This window comes from Python bivittatus, unplaced genomic scaffold, assembly GCF_059951505.1.
Source record: "Python bivittatus isolate LINGU-HERP-01145 unplaced genomic scaffold, Pbiv_v1 ctg000330_np1212, whole genome shotgun sequence".
Classification (NCBI taxonomy): domain Eukaryota; kingdom Metazoa; phylum Chordata; class Lepidosauria; order Squamata; family Pythonidae; genus Python; species Python bivittatus.
Window position 1 is genome coordinate 31606380 of NW_028277058.1, and position 21262 is coordinate 31627641.

The 21262-nt window shown below is 36.9% G+C and overlaps 2 protein-coding genes across 4 annotated transcripts in view; one reads left to right on the forward strand and one right to left on the reverse strand.

Annotated features, from left to right (window-relative positions):
• Window positions 1-5: 5 nt before the first annotated feature.
• On the reverse strand, window positions 6-11311 carry IKBIP (IKBKB interacting protein). Of its 3 annotated transcripts, none has more exons than XM_007420197.4 (4): window positions 11104-11311; window positions 10636-10815; window positions 9687-9804; window positions 6-1851 (listed from the first exon to the last, which is right to left on the reverse strand). In XM_007420197.4, exons 2-4 carry the CDS (start codon window positions 10791-10793, stop codon window positions 1147-1149), a joined length of 981 nt encoding a protein of 326 aa, XP_007420259.1. In that variant the 5' UTR covers window positions 10794-10815; window positions 11104-11311; the 3' UTR covers window positions 6-1146. The 3 variants fall into 3 exon arrangements, with proteins under 3 accessions (XP_007420259.1, XP_087998034.1, XP_007420258.1); XM_007420196.4 differs by having other exon boundaries at window positions 1841-7313; XM_088141908.1 differs by lacking the exon at window positions 11104-11311 and having other exon boundaries at window positions 10636-10821.
• A 63-nt stretch (window positions 11312-11374) lies between these two features.
• The window catches only part of APAF1 (apoptotic peptidase activating factor 1), a 62814-nt gene continuing 52926 nt past the window's right edge, over window positions 11375-21262 (forward strand). Inside the window, exons 1-6 of the mRNA XM_007420190.4 lie at window positions 11375-11713; window positions 13452-13600; window positions 15492-15678; window positions 16426-16623; window positions 18831-19014; window positions 19432-19544. Of these exons, the coding sequence (XP_007420252.1) occupies window positions 13463-13600; window positions 15492-15678; window positions 16426-16623; window positions 18831-19014; window positions 19432-19544 (820 nt within the window). The 5' untranslated portion in view covers window positions 11375-11713; window positions 13452-13462. The remainder of the gene's footprint in view (window positions 11714-13451; window positions 13601-15491; window positions 15679-16425; window positions 16624-18830; window positions 19015-19431; window positions 19545-21262) is intronic.

Genomic DNA, 21262 nt, shown 5'->3' on the forward strand with positions numbered 1-21262 from the left:
ACAGGAGGAAATGCTGTCGTCCTAACCGAGAGAACCAATATACCTATGAAAATGGCGTTTTATTTACTAAGTTCTACCTTTAACCCTCCTAAATCCAAAAGGAAGGGAAACAGCATTTTTACATTTAAATTTAATAATTTGTTCTAATGTGAATTAAATATTTTTTGAAACATTAATTTAAATGGGTGATCATATAATTACGTATACAGTCAGTGGTGCAATACAACAAAATACTTTAATCCAAGCAAAAAATTAGGTAGGAATATAAACTTTATTGTTAAGGCTGTCACAAGCAAATTAATAGTATAAAAATGAAAAACTGCAATAGTATGCCATAAATACATCTACTTCTAGATAGGGTCTACCTCAACAAGCACTCAGTTTGAATCACATGTATGTGTGTGTGTATACACACACACCCCTACCTACCTACCTAATACCATAGCCGTCTATTATGGAAATATTTGAAACTAGAATCTCTATTTAAGATAACTTGAATCTGAAGTTCAGAATTAAAAATAAAGGTTTACTATGTTTTCAAAAGTATATAGATAAATTTATAAAAGCCATAAATGTAAGATTACATCTCTTAAAGTCTTGAAGGTTGTTTGATGAGGCTGGTTAGAAAGAATCATCCCACCATATAATGTCTAACAGAAATATTTATTTGAATTATATAGCTGCCCATCTTGTGTTAATAAATTACAGCTGCCACAGGAAAAAAAGCAGCAAAAATATTTTTTTAATATGAAAATGCTTAACAAAATATTACGGTATTATCTAACTATTAAAACCCTGAATCCCTTGCATTAGAAATTCTCTAAAATTTTTCTCTTCTGTTTTATAAATATACCAGGAATGTTTTGCTGAAACACGTGCTACAAATCTAAATCTTAGCAGATTTTCACCAAAGTTGAAGATATCATTAGATTTTCACTGAATTTAGTGAAAATCTAGTGGTTTTACTTGGTGAAAAATGTCTAATTCAGACAAAATTTACTGTTTGAAAATTCAATTTGCTATATTCAGCAGATTACTTTTCTATCTAATTGTGTTTTAGCATCTAACATTTTGTCAGAGTAAGGTGCTCTGATTTGTTAGAAGTGAAATGTTCTTAGATGTATTCCTATCTGTAATACTGATTCATCACTCAGTTTCAGTCTGAATTGAAGTTAAATTAGTTAGTTTTTTATTCAGGAGAGCAAGTTCCTTCTGTCTTTCTAATAGATCCCCAAGCAGTCTTCCTATTCGTAATGTTAATTCATCTAATACAAGTAGCAGATGTGCCAAATCATTCTTTAAATTGTGGACTTTAGGTTTTAAATCATTTGCAAAGGCTACTGTTGTCAAAACTTTAGCTCTATCACTTTCCAAATCTAAAAGTTTATTGAACTGCTTCGTAAAATCTGCATTCAGCTCAAATGATTTTGCCTTAATGTGCTTTACTTCTCTGGTATTTTCAGATGCAATATTTTGTAGTTTTGTAGTCCTGTCAATGCTACTTGTAAGAAGGTCCCCTATGCTCTGTATTATGGTCTTTTCAACTTTATTTACTTTGTCTTCTAGCATTTCTAGATTCTCTATTAATAAGGTCATATCTGCTTGAAGACCTGAAATGCGTCTAATGTCAGTCTTCACAGCTGCAATTTTTACAGAGATGCCCTTAGTTTTTTCCTCATATTTAGCAACTGCATCAAAGAGAGATGTTAAATTTTGCTGGAGCTCCTCCTCTTCTTGAATTGACCGACTGGATCTTATCTGCATGATGTTAATCTCCTCTTGCAGATGTTTCATCTGAGGAATTACATTAAGATCTTCCAGTTGCTTTGTCAAACTTAGTATCATCTCACACTAAAAAGTAAAAAGTCTGATAAAATTACACTGAAATTTAAAATGTTCAGATTTCCTGCAATGAAAGGTGATTTAAAATTCTCCAATTTTATCAGTAAGCTGTCATAAAAGAAAAGGAATGTTTTTAAGATGCTTTCCTTAGCTCATTAAATAAAAGATATGGTTTGAGAATCTTTTATGCTGACATTGTACCAACTGGATATAGCAGTTTCTGTACAAGCAATGGAGTTATAAGAAGCCCTCAGTGACTTGTTAAACATTCTCCATGTGATTTCCTGCCAGTGTCTTTTTGTTTGTTTGGGTCATAGGCCAGCATAAAAGTAATAACATCTGGGTCTTTTTCAACTTTGCTGGGTTGAGAGTGAGATAGTGTTTAGTAAAAAAAAAACACATAAAATTAAAACACAAGCAAATTATGGTTTGTGACAACTTTATGTACACTGTACAATATCCCCCCCCCCAAATATCCTTAAATTTATTAGATTTACAGTGAGGGAAAAAAGTATTTGATCTTGTATGTTTGCCCACTGACAAAGAAATGATCAGTCTATAATTGTAATGGTAGGTTTCTTTTAACAGTGAGAAACAGAACAACAAAAAATCCAGAAAAATGCATTTCAAAAAAGTTATAAATTGATTTGCAGTTTAATGAGTGAAATAAGTATTTGACCCCTTCGCAAAACATGACTTAGTACTTGGTGGCAAAACCCTTGTTGGCAATCACAGAGGTCAGACGTTTCTTGTAGTTGGCCACCAGGTTTCCATACATCTCAGAAGGGATTTTGTCCCACTCCTCTTTGCAGATCCTCTCCAAGTCATTAAGGTTTCAAGGCTGACATTTGGCAGCTCGAACCTTCAGCTCCCTCCACAGATTTTCTATGGGATTAAGGCCTGGAGACTGGCTAGGCCACTCCAGGACCTTAATGTGCTGCTTCTTGAGCCACTCCTTTGTTGCCTTGGCTGTGTGTTTTGGGTCATTGTCCTGCTGGAATACTCATCCATGACCCATTTTCAATGCCCTGGCTGAGGGAAGGAGGTTCTCACCCAAGATTTGACGGTACATGGTCCCGTCCATTGTCCCTTTGATGCGGTAAAGTTGTCCTGTCCCCTTAGCAGAAAAACACCCCCAAAGCATAATGTTTCCACCTCCATGTTTGACAGTGGGGATGGTGTTCTTGGGGTCAGAGGCAGCATTCCTCCTCCTCCAAACACAGCAAGTTGAGTTGATGTCAAAGAGCTCGATTTTGGTCACATCTAACCACAACACTTTCACCCAGTTCTCCTCTGAATCATTCAGATGTTCATTGGCAAATTTCAGACCGGCCTGTACATGTGCTTTCTTGAGGCAGGGGGACCTTGTGGGCGCTGCAGGATTTCAGTCCTTCATGGCGTAGTGTTACCAATTGTTTTCTTGGTGACTATGGTCCCAGCTGCCTTGAGATCATTGACAAAATCCTCCCGTGTAGTTCTGGGCTGATTCCTCACCGTTCTCATGATCATTGAAACTCCACGAGGTGAGATCTTGCATGAAGCCCCAGAACAAGGGAGATTGAGAGTTATTTTGTATGTTTTCCATTTGTGAATAATCGCACCAACTGTTGTCACCTTCTCACCAAGCTGCTTGGCGATAGTCTTGTAGCCCATTCCAGCCTTGTATAGGTCTACAGTCTTGTCCCTGACATTCTTGGACAGCTCTTTGGTCTTGGTCATGGTGAAGAGTTTGGAATCTGATTGACAGATTGCTTCTGTGGAGAGGTGTCTTTTATACAGGTAACAAGCTGAGATTAGGAGCACTCCCTTTAAGAGAGTGTTCCTAATCTGAGTTTGTTACTGTACCTGTATACAGTAAAAGACACCTGGGAGCCAGAAATCTTGCTGACTGATAGGGGATCAAATACTTATTTCACTTGTTAAACTGCAAATCAATTTATAACTTTTTTGAACTGCGTTTTTCTGGATTTTTTTGTTATTCTGTCTCTCACTGTTAAAATAAACCTACCATTACAATTATAGACTAATCATTTCTTTGTCAGTGGGCAAACGTACAAAATCAGCAGGTTATCAAATAATTTTTTCCCTCACTGTAAGTGGAGTTTAAAACACTTTGTTAAGATTTGATGTGGTGTTCTTAGATTTGTATCCTGCCTTTCCTTCAGAAGCTTAGGGTGATGTACATAGCATTTGTTCCATCAATTTTTTTCCCATAGTTACACCAGACTGATTAGTTACACAGCTGCCTCATCTGTATCATAAAAGAATCAAGCTTGATTTCTTGTACCTATAGACACTTCCATGTACAGATAGTCCTTGCTGAATGTCCATTTGTTCAGAACTGTTCGAAATTACAACAGTGCGGGACGAAGGCTTAGGGACTTACAACCGAGTCTTTTAAGTTCCAGCCATCAGTGCCCCCGCAGTCACATGAACAGAATTCAGGCCCACTCGGGCCCACCCACATTTACAACCACCTTTTGCCCACCCACCTACCCACCCAACCACCTGCCACTCAGCCTACCTGCCACTGCAACGCACACCACCAGCTGGGGCCTTCTTTTGCCGCCACCTTTCATACTGGTGCCACCAGGGTTTCTTTCGTGCCTCGCCTGGGGTCTCTGCACTCCGCCCAGGGCTGCCATTTGCATGCCAGCCAGGGCTTCTTTTGTGAAAGGACCCGGCCAGAAGGGTCCTTCTTTGTCACACCTGCCTTTTTTGGGCAGGCATGTGAAAAAATTACTCAGCTGCGCTGGTGCAAAAGAAGGCCCCTTTCATGAATATTTTCTTTCATGAAAGGCGGCCCTGGCTGGTGTGCTAAGAGAGGCCCTGGGTGGGGTACAAATAGCGGCCTTGGGTGGGGAGCAAGAGAAGCCCCAGTGGCACCAGCGCAAAAGGCAGCAGTGCAAAGAAGGCCCCAGCTGGTACAGTACTGGCATGCAGTGTGGCAGATAGGAGTGGGTGGTAGGGGCAGCTGGCACAGCAGGTAGGTGGGCAGCCAAAAAAGGAAAAGATGGGGAGATAGGCAGGTGGGGGAAGTTCAAGAGGAGGCAGTCCCGTAGCTTATCGACGCACGGGGGTGGGAGGGACCAAGCCTGGAATGGCTTGGATCAGGGTGGGTCCTTGGCTAATGACTGGTGGGATTCAGTTAAGGACAGCAACAGGGAGTGCCAGGATTGCCATCGCTAAGTGATGCAGTCATGTAACATGGTGCATTACAACCACATTGCTTAGCAATGGAAATTCCAGTCCCAACTGCAGTCATAACTGTACTTTTCTTAGCAACAGTACAAAAGAGGTTTGCAGTGCTGCCTTCTAAGAATTTTTTTTCTCTTATTTCCCAGTCTTTTCACTCCCATCAAAATAAGAAGTCTCATCCTCAACTTTTTCAAGATAAGCCAGGGTTGCCAACTGCTACTGTAAGAAATTCTTAGACTCAAGCATGTGGTCAGAGAACAGCAAAATTTCAAATACTTTAAATGGTTTATTTAATTTTTATTGATCCTATCAAAGTTTACCATCACTATCATTTTGCATTCTTTCACCAAATGAACTTGGACTTGTAATGCTTAGGAAAATGGGAATCCCAGAACTTCCCATAGTCCTCATGCATAATTTGTACACACCACAAGAAGCCACAGTCTGGATGGAACATGGTGAAACAGACTGATTAAAGGTCACCAAAGGGGTGAGGGACAAGGCTGTATACTCTCTATTTATACAACCTATTTCCTGAATCTATAGTGAGAGAGGCTGAATTGAAAGAAGATGAGCATGGTTTTAAAACTGCTGGGATGAGCACCAATAAGCTGTGTGCTGCTGACATTGTTGTGGTAGCTGAAAATGTGGAAGATCTGTAAGTTGTAATAATAAAAGTCAGGGAGCAGTGAAAAAAATTGTCTATAATTAACTATAAAGAAATCCAGATTAATGACAACAGGTATAGCAACCAGCTTTAGAAATTGACTGTGAAGACACTGAGGTGATGGATAGTTTCTGCTTTTTATATCAACAGTAAAGGAACCAGAAGCTAAGAAATATATTACAGATTAATACTTGATAGGGCAGCAATGAAGATATTCAGATGCCACGATGTTTCATGCAGGCAATTTTTTTTTCCTTGTGATGCTCTATGGAAGTAAAAGTTGGACTTTGAAGGAGGATAGAATCAGTATGGATGCTTCTGAACTTTGCTGGAGAAGATTCCTGAGAATACCATGGATGGTGAAGAAAACATGGATCATAGACAAAATCAGTACAGAGCTCTTACTTGAGGCACAAGTGATCAGGCTGAAATTATCAGCTTTTAGACATATGCAAAGATCTAGTTCTTTTAAGAAATCTATAATGCTGGGATAGGTGGAAGGCCAACCAGCAGCAAGGTGGATGGACTTGATTATGGTAGCAATGGAATGCATCGTTGGAAGTCCTGAAGAGTCAGGTTGGTGACAAATGATCCTGAAGAAGTCTATGTAGTCAAAACTGACTTGATGACATATAACCAAAATAATGAGCTCAATCATCAGATTATTTGCAAAATGTCTATAAATAAATACATGAGCCTGTTTCCAGTATGGTTAATATTTTTTAAAAAATCTTCCAATATTTATTTTCTTTGTGCTCATCTGTCCCCAAAAATATAAATGGCAGCCAAAGTAACTTTAAGATTATACAGCTCCCTTAGTAATACTGTTCATACTATGTTGGGTTTCTTCTGCAAAATCTTTAATCTTTTCTTGTAACATTAATGGTTCATTCTGCAGTGTTAAAATGCTATCTTCATGCTGCATACCTTCAAGAGTGTTCTGTATGTTCGTTATCTCAGAAATAGCTTTCATCATTTCATTTTCTGCACTGAATACTTTTGTGATCATGTCTTCTTTTTTTCTTTCTGCAGCAACAAGCTCACTTGATAGTTTAAGAATGGAATAAATAGCACTCTCTATTGCTGGCAAATAGGTCTCGCACTCCTTCAGTTTGTGTTCAGAAAGTACAAGTTTCTGGTATAGATCATTACTTCTGACCAAATGTCTGTTGTGCTCTTGTTTTAATATTTTAGCTGTCTTTTTATCCAATTGCAGCTGCTCTTCAATCCGTATCAGTATATCTTCCTCTTGCCTATTTAAAGTTTTAAGATTCCTTACTGTACTGTCTTCCAAATCTTTCAGTCTTTCAGAAAGTTTTTTTAGTCCCTGATCCACTGTATTGATCTGGGAGGTTATTTCTCTATGTAAAAACTTAGTTTCCAAACTGAAGTTGCTGGTATTTGTATCCATTTCAGACTTGCTTCTCTTCCAGGAGTCTACTACCCTTTGAAAATTCTCGCTAATGGTCTGAAACTTTTTAGACCGTGTCTTTTCACTGCTTTGAATATCCTCTATGAAGTTATGAAGGCTAGATACTTCTTGCTCAAAATTGGTTACCATGGAAACATATGAAGGCGCCTCCTGCAGGACACTCGAAGATGCAAACTGCATTTTTAACACAAAACAATGTGCATCTTCACTTACTTGTTGCATATACAATTTACCCTTAAGATACATACAGCGTATTTAAATTTTGTGTGACTATGGGCCTTTGAATGGCATGTCAAAAGGCAAACTACAGAGGGAGAGAAGCATCAAAACAATTTAAAACTTGGGAGCAAGACAAATACAAAGCAAAAGTAATTACTACTTTAAAATAAATAATATTTAACTGCTCAAAAGACAACTTTCAAGCAATGAAAGAAACAAAACAAATTAGTGCTAAGCCCAGAAAGGCAAATAGAGGGGTAACATGAGGGGATAGAGATAGAAAGAAGGAGAAGGGAAAAGACTTTGTATTAATAGTGGGAAGGAAGAACAAAAGCAGCAGCAGAGTGACTGCTGCTGAAATACATCAATAAAATGTGGGGATTATCAAAGGCTACACCTAACTATTTCTACAACTGTAGAAAGCAACATCTCCAATACATCAGAATGCAAAAACCTTTCCAAAAATGTGTTTACTAAACAGCTATACAGATACTGTATTTATTTACCTTTTTAATAACCTGTTTTCATTAAAATTTCATTTTCATCATGTAATGTTTTGCAATAATGAAGGATTAATATAGATACACTTAGTTCTGAATTAGTTCTTCAGTACTAAGCTAGAAGGAACAGATTTGCTATAGCAGATTTCCTATAAAAGGTTACATTACTGTCAGAGATTGAGTTTGTTTATTTTATTTTTAAAAGAATGCTTTATTCTGCAGCTTTAAAAATAAGCAACCTTATTATTTTTCTTTTCTTTTCGGTTCTTAGCTTACTTTCTTTTATAAAAGAAGAAACAGTTAATAAGAATATTTTTGCAGCCTATACTTGTTTACTATTTAAGTAAAACTCTAGCCAAGGGACAAATTTTCAAATATGTTTGCTTATGACAACAGTCTTAAACAGTCACTTTAGCATGAAATATAAATTAATATAAGCCTGCAATTCTATTTCATTTAAGCCCAAACATACTATGAATAGCTTTTAAAAGTATGTATGGTATTGCTGATTCTACTGAATAGCAGAATTTAACTGTTATTCTGAATAGCAGAAGTTAATTGTTACAGTTCAACAGTTCTGTTTCATGAATATAAGAATATTGCAGCAAAGCTTTCTATGGACAAATGAAAAAAAACTAGAATTTATTCAAATATCAAATTTATATCCTGCCTTTCATTCAGGTCAAGGCAGTGTACATAGCACTCCCTTCTCCTATTTTTCTCCATAATAGCCTTGTTAGTTGGATTGAGAAAAAGTGATGGGCCCAAGATCACCGAGTAAGCTTAATTAACAAAATTATATAATCTGAAGAGAAGCCAGAGTGAGTTTTCATGGTTGAGGGTAGACAAGAACCTGGGTCTTGCCACTCCTAGTCTAATATCTTAACCACTGTGTACACTGACTCTCTGTTAATGCATGTTTACATCACTTTTAAGCTGCACCAAAATAAATGCAAAGGTTTAGTCCATAAATCGAACATACAAACTCATACAGTTAAAGTGTACAGGTCAGGGTTACTCATATTCACATTATTTCTTTAGCCACAGATTAAATGCATTGTGAATTAACCTTAATATCAAAGTGTAACACAATACTTATTTTTATTTTACGGTCTCTTTTGATAATAGCAATTACTCTCTGGCATTCTTTACTAGATGTGATTTCAAAAGACAAAACTGAAGAGCAGGAGAACTCAGATGTGGATGGAAGCATTCATGGTCCCAATCAATTGGGTATGATTTTTCAAAAATCATTCTTAAAACTGTACTGAAAATTTCAGATGCTAGCTCATTATAAACATGCTATTAACTCACAACAACAATTGTTGTGTAGTGGTTAAACTGTTCACTAGAACTAAGGAGATCCAAGTTCAAATCCTACCTCATAGTGTTCTTGGTAGGAAAAAATTGGAAGAGAGAGTGCTATGTAGACTGACTTGAATGAAAGGCAGGCTATAGATCTAACCAATAATGTATTATTTATTCAAACTGAGGCTAGCTAAATTCAAAGGGAGTTATTCCTAAATTAGAACAGTACTGCAGGTAAATCAATTTCCTATGCACTTACTTTGGAAAATATCCACTGAATCCAATGGCATTTACTTCCAAGTAGGCATGCATAGTATTGCACTCTTCCATATATTTAGCTATTTAGATTTCAACCAAATGACTGACTCGATTACTAAACTTAATTTTCAACCTAAATTTATTTGTATATGTAACTGTTCAACAGGTTTTCCTTAAGTTGGTAAATATCTGATGCAAAGTATCTTGCAGATTTCAGATAATAATACCCAGTTTTATAGCAATATCTTTTTTGAATTATTACCTTTTCAGACATTATGCTAATTTTATTTTCCATATCTTGAAACTTTACAGCTTCCTCCTTTAATATGTGATATTTCTTCTCTATAGCAGCCAGCTGAACTGACTGCTGAAAAAGAAACCTGAGAAATGTAGAAAAACCAAATTAGCAACAAAACATTTAAAAATTAAAAGCTGCTTCCACAATTTGAGGATAAATTGCAATAACAGTTTAACAATGCATCTGCACAAAAGGCTATATAAGAAATTATTTATACCCTAATCTCCAACAAAAGTATAGAGTTCAAAGGAACTTATGATGGTTTTACACAAATCAGAAGTGCTTCTGCTGACTAAAAGCTATGCAGGCAGAAATTTCTGGTTTTTGATTCTCTTAATTTTTGCTGCAGATCCATGCATTAATTTACAGGAGCGGATTTTCAGAGGTGCTTAGGTAAAGAGAAATGTAGGAAAGTCTACTAATCAAACATCATCAAACAAACCAATCCAGTCATTAGTTAGGCATATTTAAGTAGAAATAGTTTTATGAACACCTGCTTCTGATGTTTAATTAACATTTAAATCTTATTTTCAAGAATAATGCTCAGCTATGAAATTTTGCATAAATAGTAGGATAAACTGACATAGAGCATTCTTTAGGTGGCCTACCCCTATGCATATATCACTAGAATAGGTTTTTACTTCCAAGCAATTATACAAAGGAGAGCATTTTATCCTGTCTTCCTAATTCAATTGCAAATGTAACACTGAGCATAAGTACAAACTGAAGATTAACATCACATTATAAAAACAGGTTATTCAAATCCAAAAGCTGAACACCCAGCCAAAATCAAGAATTAACACTTTTGCTGTCTTTTACCATTGATTATGTGCCATCAAGTGGAGTCAACTCTTAGTAACCACTAAACAGCCTTTTACCACAGCTGTACCAGATTTCCTATAATTTTGCTTACCATGATAGCCCTAGACTGGCAACAAGAGATAGAAAACTTGAAGCTGTTTGCAGATCCATCCTCCTCGATTTGGTACTCTTGAAAACCGACTGTTTCTTTTGTTGATCTTCATTCGGCTTGGAAATGTTTGCTCTCCTCCTTCGCTTGACTTCGAACATTCCTTGATGCAGGATTCATGCACTGAATTGAAGAAGAAGTGCATTATCTCCAAATAGTTTCCTCCCCCCAAAGGAAACTTCCCATAGGTCCCACACCACATTTATTTAGGAGTAAAACCCATTTTGTTCAAAGCCATTTCCTTCCCACTAAATGTAAACGCTAACAAAGTATTCCTCATATATGTCTATTCCTATATTCTAGGAATTTGCTTCCCTATTGCTGCGGATTAGAACCGCAGCGTTACCTGTATAATCCTTTCCCCTTCCCCCGCTCTCCAATTTGGTCCCCCACTTTAGTATCCTCCATTACCTATGATCCATAAAAGGAAGGGACAAAACTTGAGCTCGTCGCTTTCGCAGTCTTACTCCAGCCCCGCTGCCCCGCTCGAAGCTTTCTGAGCAGATTCTTCGCCGCCGACGCCTCTCCGAGACAGAGCGCCACGTCCAAGCGCATGCTCGGCGATGCCCGCCCCCTCCTCTTCCGCCATCCCTTCTCTTCGCGTGCCCTTACCAGTCAATGTGGGCGGGGAGAGCGTCGTGCTGAACGCGGCGCGGGGGGCGGGCGCGCGCGCGCGCTCGCGGGCTGTCACGGTGGTCTTCTTGTCTTGCTGGGCGCGAGCTGAGCCAAGACGGTGAGCCCGTGGCTCGGGCACGAGACGTCGGCTTTGTTCGCTGGGAGCCTCGTGGCTCTGGTTCTTCCGAGCTACCCTTCCCGAGAAACTTCGCGGAGGCTCGCCCTTCGCTTTACCCCGCCCCTCTTGCTCTTTGCCTCCTCGGTTCGCCTCGCGAAGGAGGAAGTGGTCGCTAGTTCCCGAGTGCCCGTCCCGGGGGCAGCTGAGATGAGGTGAAGGCTGAGGGGTCTGAAGGGCTTCATCGGGGCCGCCACTCTCCCGTTCCCACGAACACTGCTTACGCCTCAGGTAACCTAGCAGGGCGGAGGGCGGGGAGACAGTGGACGAGACAATGAGGAGAAAATAAAAGCATGTTGAAGGGGGGTGCGGGACGGCAGGACCCGTCGAGATAAAAAAATAGTGCGGGCCAACTTTAGGAGCGGAGTGGGCAGTAGAGAATTCACAGCAGGACCGCACCTTTCCTTAAATAGCTTGAACGGGAAATTCGCCGTTTTCATTTTCGTTTTTAGGTTTGGGTACAGCTGTTCTACGTAAAGAAACGTGTTCTACTTTTGAAAAGTCTACTTTTTGGAATGCAGATAATGACTTGGGTATTAAACGTTTATAAGCAGCGTGAAGTGATGTGTATGTATGAAGTAAGGGCATGAATTTTTCACCAGATTACTCCACAGTCGAATACTGAGTTCCTGAATTTAGCTACAGCAGTAAACACATCTGTACAAGACAGTCCTAATTAACATGGCTTTAAATGGATAATCTCAAAGTTAATGTTTTGCTGCATTAAATCATTTTAATTTGCTGCTCTGAATAATTCTCTGATAGGACAAATTAAACTTACAAAATCATGAAAACTTCCAACCCTACCCTCTAGGTGTCACTTTCACCCTTTTTATCGACCTAGAACAGGTTAAGTTAGGATATTGATGCTGAAGAATTGAACCTTTCTGTTGCATACATTTTTCAGCTAAATAGGCATAGTACAAGCAGCATCAGCGTACTGTAACAGTATATGCTTTATGTACAATTTTGTGTAGTCAGAATATATGTAATGTATTCAAAGCATCTTGTGTTTGATAATGTACATTTAAGCAAGTGCAGTTTAGATTCCAATACTTTGTGTTTAAATTTCACCATTTTACTGCATATTGCTTTATTTTGCTGTTATATACAAATCTATACTTAATAGTGTGCAATAGCATATTTTATTAACCTACATTGTTTCTATAAGCATGTTTCTGTATCTTAGGCTAATTAATATTTCATGTTAAACATTGACTTTCAAATTGCCTTTATGTTCTGAAATTTTGCTTTATAATGGTTGTGTAATTTTTTTAAATTTTCAATTATAAATATAAATGTGATGTTCTAGAAATGCAAGGATATAACTTAAAGATATCAAAATAGACTCTTTTCCTTGGCTGTTTAAAGCAAATGTATAGATGAAGTTAACTTACTTTTTCATAATTTATTTGAAAAGAGATGCAAATTCATCTAATAAATGCTAAAATAATGATTTTTTGTAAGGCTGCATCTAAACAAAACTTGGAATAATGCATCTTAAAGAATGACTGATCAATTGAATAATTTGTATAATATACCAGTGTGCGATGCAGGTTCATAATTTTGGATTTAATTATCTTATATCTCATTCTTTGTATTACTGTATGTATTGCTGCAGTTGCAGAGCCTGCAGTTATACGGGATTAGTACCATTTTATAATTGGAAAAGATAATATATTTTCAGGAAAATTAAAATACGATGAACACCTCTAACCACATATATGCACAGACATCTGCAATAGTTTTTTCACTGGTGGTAGTGGCTAGGTTTCAGTATTGAAGTCCAGTTGTACCTGACAACTGTTCAAGAGTTTATTGCAAGTTGAAATATTGATTAGTGTTATCTAGTAATCCATGATTCTGTCTGATCATTTTTAAAGTAACTTATAAGTGATATTCATATATTATAATTATGAAATTTTCTGTGTCTTGGTTAACTCATGGAATTACTGTACTCAACTAAAAGGAACAATAAAAATGGATGAGAGAGCTAAAAGTTATTTGCTTCAGAACCGCCAAGCTTTGGAAAGAGATATCAAGACATCTTATATAGTGGACCATATGATTGGTGATTTTGCCTTGACATCGCTGGAAGAGGAGAAAGTAAAAGCTCAGGTCATTAAAGTTTTTCGTCCTTTTTTGTTTATGTTAGTATGGAAGTACTGGGTTAACATACACAGTTTTAGAACAGAGGTGCATGATCTGAGTCCTGAGGCCATATGTAGCTGCACCCAGATTTTTGATGTGGACCCCAGGCACAACCTACAACCCCCCAAAAGTTGTGTAAATCTAGTTTAGAACAAATATTGCTGTATACAAATGACTCAGACTAAACCAAGGCACAAAAGTACTAGTAATCATTAATTTGTTAATATAACAACAATTAGATTAGGGGTTAGTGATATGTAAGTGTGGCAGAAGTGAAATGGCAAAAGACTAGAGTTAAATTTCCCAAGATTGTTCTGGCTTTCATTTGTGTTAATATAACAGCTTGTTGAAGCTGAGTGCCGGAGTGCTTTTGGATATTTTTTGACAGAAAAAATATCAGCGTTAAAAATATATAGAAGTTCAGTAACTACATTAGGTGGGATTCATATGAAGTTAATTGCACATTTCAATTGGAATTAAGTACACAATTTTTTTTCACTATGATTTTAGTAGGAAAACTAATATTTTTGGAGTAGTTCTATCTATTTCTACTCAAGAGTTGTGACTGTGATTGAAGCGTTTTATAATTTTGATTAAATAAATAGTTTCTCATTGAGCTCAATATTTTTTATTTATTCATTTACTTACTGATCTGGTATGCTGCTCCAATCATACGTTGACACTGAATAACATTCATACCTGATGCAGTAATCTATATATATAAAATTATATTTATATATATATATATATATATATATATATATATATATATAAAATAAATAAATTTAAAAAATGCTCCAGGTACCACTAACAGCCAGTCTCATACAACACTCCCCTCTGCAGCAGGGTTCAAAGGCTGACTCTCGGAATTAGTGAATATAGAATAGCAGCCTCAGTCTAATCTAAATAACTTTGGTGTAACTTTATAATAGCTTTTATAGTAATTATGTATAAGTACATAAACAGAATAGACACACTCTGTTTGAATCAGCCATTATAGTCTAACGGTCAAGGTGCTGGACTAGGACGAGGGAGATCTGAGTTATATCTACCTTTAACCATGGAAACTCATGGGATGCATTTGGATCAGTCATTCTCTTTCAGCCCAAGCTACTTCATAGGTTGCTGTGTGGGGACAAAATTAAGCTGCTTTGAGCTCTTGGAGAAAAGGTAGATTATACATCTATCAAATAGATAAAATGTCAGAACTGTATTGCAATTCTTTCAGTTTTCCCTCTTTGGAGATTGTAATTCTTTAATGAGGTTTGGCAGTTACCTTGTATTTTTGACATACAATTATTCTTTTGGATCTATTTTTTTTCTAAGACCTTATAAACAGTTGTCCAGATAAGGACAAATGTATATACAGATGAGGATGATATATATTGTATGTGCTTAGTTCTTGTACTGAGAGTAATTAATTAATCCTATGCAATTCTGTGAACACTTACCTGGAAGTATATTCCAGTGAACTTAGTAAAACTTATTTTAGAGTAGAGATGCATAGCATTTGATTGCAAAAGTGTTTAGCTTGGCCAAGAATGTTTTCTAAATAGTGTAGCAGTTGTCATCTTCTCTTGATTATGTCTGATACATCAATCCAGAAAAAATATCAAATGCATATTGAAGGATTTTTTAAATAGTAATTTTATTAAAAATTACAACAATACAAACTAATACAAACTAAGAAAATAAAGGAAAAAGAAAAAATATATAAAGAAATTATTTCCCCCTTCATCACAAGTATAAACAATTTTAGTAACTTATAATCTAACGCATAGTGAAGTTTGTAGAATTTTAGAGAGCAGAACGGTAAATAAATTGTACTAAATCTACATTTTGTTCTTTTCTGTACTAGACGACACAAAAAGAAAGAGCAGCTATGCTTCTAAAAATAATTATTGCCAAAGATAATGATGCATATATATCATTTTATAATGCTCTGCTTCACGAAGGATACAAAGATCTTGCTACTCTCCTTCAAGATGGCCTCCCTATTTCACCTTCAAATGGAAAACATTCTGAGGATGGTATAACCTCATATGGTTAGTAGTTATTTTTCTTATTTACTAGAGATGATATGCTGTTCCAGTCAGCAAAGACTCTGACCAGCTTTGTAAGACAAGTGGAGGTTTTTTGTGTAAATTTCTTTGTGTAAGAATGCCTACCCTTTTAACCTTCTGGAAGGCCATGAAGACCTGGCTCTTCCCCCAGTCATTGGGCTGGAATGGCAGTTGAGTGGGAGGCTGTTTGATCTGCCCCCTGGGGAAATTTTTTTCTATTTTTGTTTTTATCTTTGATTTTTATTGATTGTTGTGAGCCTCCTAGAGTCATTATATGAGTTAGGTAGCCATGTAAATTCTGTATTAGCTATACTGCTGCAATTAATGCTGATGGGGAGGGCAACATACTTTAATAATGGATATTTAAGAACATAAGATTATGCATACAGTATGCCATATCTACATAGAATTAGCATTCTGTAGCCTTCCTCCAGCAGAATCATGTGTAAGGATGCTCTTGTCTGATCCAAAACCTGAGGTTACAGCTAGATTTGGTTCCTTTCACCATAAAGTTCTCACTGCTTTCAAGAAATGAATGATCTACTCTATTTTCTCCACTTATAAACTTGATAGATTAAAGCCAAAATTACTTTGCTGTCAGTGATAATCTAAATTAAAGAATTCTCAGGAGAGATTGCATTATTCTGTTTAGTAGAGTTGTTTATTCTGTACTATCTTAAGATAATGGCTGCTATTGTTTTTTGTTTGACTTTCCTTTCTGAATTTAAGTTAAGACTACCCTTTGTGAAGGTGGAGTTCCACAGAGGCCAGTAGTATTTGTCACTCGTCCAGAATTAGTAAAAAAAATACAACAGAACCTATACAGGTTAGAAAATGATCCAGGATGGATAATTATTTATGGTATGGCAGGCTGTGGAAAGTCTGTTTTGGCAGCGGAAGCTCTACGTAACCATAGTCTTTTAAAAGGTATTTATATCTTATTTCTGTTAATGTAGCATGTTAGTTCATGTTCACAGTTTATTGAAGATTGTAATTTGCCTCCAAATTAGAATCCACTTCAAACAGAGATTCTGATTTAGTTTTGAACATGTTATATAATAATCATACTGTGCCCAAGTGAAATACAGTTCCAAAATATAATTTTGGAATATGAATAAGGGAGGAAAGAAGTAATATGCATCAGTTGTCGGTTATTACAAATGTTAAGAGTATCTCACACAAAGGAAGTCTTAGTAAGTCACGTATCTTTAAGTCATGTCTAACTAAGTTTTGCATTTTTTCACTTGCATAGCATAATAGACATTAAAATTATAAACATAGATTTTCATTTCATTAAAAACACTAATATACTAAGTAACTACAGGTAGTCCTCAACTTACAACGACAATTGGGACCAGAATTTCTGACGCTAACCAATGCAGTCATAAAGTGTGACCACATCACTTAGCGATGGCAATCCCTGCAGTCCTGGTTGCTGTCATTAACCAAATCCCATGGTTGTTAAGTGAGACAACTTCCTGCCGGCTTCCCACAACCAAAGTCAGTGGGGAAGCTGAGAGGAAGTTGCAAGTCCCAGGCCAGCATGCAGGTGAGTGGCTGCTGCTGGGTGGGGGATGGAGCAAGAGGGTGCATGAGAGGCACAGTGAGGATCAGGGAAGGTGTGAGGGGATGCACAAGGTCAGGGAGGATGCATGAAGGTGCGAGGGGGTACACAAGCACGGGTCAGGGAGGGTGCGAGGGAGGTGCAGCGAGGGTCGGGGAGGGTGCATGAATAGCCAGCACAGCACGAGTGCAGAGGGGCTGAGGGAGAATATGCAGGTGGGGGAGATTTACCCCAATGACTTGTGACCTTCCCTGCCAGCTTCCCTATTGACTTTCTGAGAAAGCCGGCAGGGAAGGTGGCAGATGGTGATCACATGATCACAGGGCACTGCAACTAGTCGTGTGAACCGGTTGCCAAGCACCCAAATCACGATCATGTGCTGGAACAGTCAGAACTCCAAGGACCAGTCATGAGCACCATTTGTTCAGGGCTATCATAACTTCGAACAGTCACTAAACGAATGGTCATAGGTTGAAGACTACCTGTAGTAAGGTTACATCCCCAACCAAGGGAATATACCTGCCTGCCTTCTTAAATTTCTATGCCACCATCTCCAGACTTGTGGCAGTTTACATAGTAAAATATAATATATCAACAGTATCCTGTGTATACTTGCATATAAGCCCATCTGCGTAGAAGCCAACCCTTGAATTTTTAATCAAAATACCATGAAAAATGCCCCACCTGCAGATAAGCCAACCCTTATCTGCAGGTGGTGCATTTTTCATGAAATTTTGATTAAAAATTCAAGGATCTGCTTATCCGCAGCTGGGCTTATCCACAAATATTTATGGGATATAGGGATACGTTTAAAAAGTATTACTGAATATACTTGGGGATAAGCAGATCCTTGAATTTTTAATCAAAATATTGTGAAAAATGTACCACCTGCAGATAGACCGTGGATAAGCCAAACCCAATTTTTTGGTGTATTTTGGCACCTAAAATTCTTAGCTTATCCACGAGTATATATGTTAATATAACAATAAGTGGAAAATAAACCCTTGCAGATCATGAGAGCAGTTCCTCCATTCACTATGTTCTGATGAAGAAAGAGCAACAAAAAAAGTGGCCTTGCCTGCCTGCCAAACTCCTGTTTTATTGCTCAGTTTGGTGATCTCCTGTTTGAGTACTAATCAGTCTCAAACTTGCTTACATTTTCAGCATCAGCCAGGGTTAGTCAAGTGCTGCAGACAAGTGTAAAAATAATAGGTATAGAATTACATAGCTTGATACATGTAGTATTTTGGGCCTCATGGAGCCTTCTAATATTTAGGAGTTTCGTGCTTATTGTTGTAGCAGCAACAGGATTCTTGAGAGGATAATTTGACTGTGCATATGCACCTTATAAAAAAGACAGCCTGTGCTCTCAAGCTTTCACTCTTATAAAAGGAATGGCTAGGGAAGATGAAAAAAGCAGATGAAAGTGCTGATTGTCACTGTTCAGTTAACTTTTTATAAAGCCTAATCTCAGTATATTTTGGAATTTTTTTTAAGGCTCACTAATGTTCACTAAGGCTCACTAATGTTCACTAATATATTTTAATTTCAACATGCATCTTTTTCTTAGTTTGCTTCCCAGGAGGAGTGCATTGGGTTTCTGTTGGAAAACAGGATAAAACAGGACTATTAATGAAACTCCAAAATCTTTGTCTGAGATTAGACCAGGACTTCACTTATTCACAAAGGCCACCATTTAATATTGAGGAAGCAAAAGATCGCCTTCGTTTGTTGCTGTTGCGCAAGCACCCAAGGTAGTGTCAGTAGAACAGAGTTGTGTCTGAGATCTTTAATTTTAAATCAGCTTGACTAGAATTGTTCATTACAAATTCCTATATTTATAGAAGTTTGCAATAAATGTTCTGTGTTGCTTAAAATTCTAGCATACACAGTTTATAACAAAAATACTGGTGAATTGTTTCCATATGAAGCTAATAATTGTCAGTCTGGTGTTTTATTTGTATAATCATTGCTTTACATGTATTCTTTCATTGAACAATTTTCTGGAATCACATGGGCTCTTGTTTAGTCCAAACTAAACTTACTAAAGTCTACTAATACTTTGGTAGAAGTATTCTAAAAAAGGAAATGTACTGTTACATATGAAGAACCTTCTTAAGTATATAATGTTGTTTAACTTCAAGCTTATCATTTTTTTTTGGTGGTAATAGATCTCTCTTGGTACTTGATGATATTTGGGATTCCTGGGTTCTAAAAGCTTTTGATAATCACTGCCGGATTCTTATCACCAGTAGAGACAGGAGTGTAACAGATTCTGTAACTGGTAAGGGTTGTGTTTTCCTCCTTTCGTCCCCTGCATAACCTATACATTTTTATTTCATTTATTTCATGTATGTTACCTTTCATAGTGGTATGACTTTTGTTGCTATTATTCTATTAACCCTTATTAAGAGCATGAGGTGATATATCCATTATATTAAGCAGAAAAATAGTATTGTCTTGGAAAAATTGTACAGTATCTGTTAGTAGTTCTGACAGAGAGATTGGAAGAGGAAAGGATTATCTTGTTAATATTATCTCCTGTTTAATTTATGGTGAATAATCTGAATAGTATATCCTACATATTTGAGATTTGTGGGGAAAGTTAGTTAGAAAAATGCAGATTTAAGAATTCAAAACAAAATATATTCTGTAAGAAGTAAAGTATAAATGGGAGATAGAGAATGTGTACAGAATCCTGGAAACTTAGAATATATTATTCAGCTTCTTATAGGTATAAAACAATTCCAAGCTCTTTTAGGAGTGATTTAAACAATATATAATCAGTAATACTATCATGTAAATATACATGAATAATGAGTATTACCTCCTTTTAATTATATAAAACTTGGTAAAATGGAACAGATATATAAGAAAATGCTAATAGAATGTAGCCTTTAATGTAGCCTTTTCCTTAAAGGTAAAAAAATAATGAAAATAATTTGATTGTGTAACACATACGCTGTTAACCTGACCCCAAATTTCTGCTTATATAAGCACTCAAAATGATTTACAAGAATAAAACAGTATACAAAATATAAAACATAAAACACAAGAATTAAATCAATTTTGTTAAAATGAGAATAAATGTCTAGGCAGTTCAAATCAGTTTAAGAGTTAAAAGCTTAGCTATTCTCCTAAATATTGGGAGAATTAGGTTGAAACACATCTCTCTAAGCAGGCTTAGAGCAGGCCTGCACAACTTGTAGAGGGGAAAGGGCTGCACTGATAAATTAAAACCAATCACGAGCCACAAAGACATACCTGATGCCCCAGTCAGCTATTTGGTGGCTAGCAAAGTGGTGGCAATGCTGGAGCTGGCAGCAGTGGTGAAGCCTGGAGACATTGGAGGTGCTCAGCAGAGCGTTTTTCAGGCATTTCCATAATGTCGCTCAGAGTCGCTTTATGTGAGATGGGCGGCTATATAAATGTGATATATAAATAAATAAATAAAATGAGATGCAAAAAAATGTACATTGAGGTATTTATGTTAAAGTACTGATTTAAGAAGCTTTTTAGTTTTGTTCATACCAGTTTCAGTGAGTTATGAATACAGTTTACTTATTCCAATTTGTTTTGTCATCTACATGAGAGTCTTCATGGATATATCAGTATATGTACAGCTGTAGATTTGGACATGCATATTTACATTCCAAATGAACCATACAGTTTTTGAATAGTAGATAGTGATCACCTGAATGCAGACCTTGAGATTTCTTAAGTGCACTGGCTAAAAATGGATATTCAGAATTGTGAAAATTCTAATAAATACATAAATTCCCCTCTGGGTCTTTCCCCATTTGTATCTAAACATGGAAGAAGCATGTCCTGACATCTCATCCCCAGCCCATGGGTGAGACAAATTTAGATCATTCTGTTCCATTGTGAAAGTAGCATTTGCCCTCTTAAAGCAAGAGCGTGCAACAACAGCTACGAGTTGTGTAAAATCTGTTACTCTTTCCCACCCAATTATATTGGAGCCAAAGACCAGTGACCAGCAGG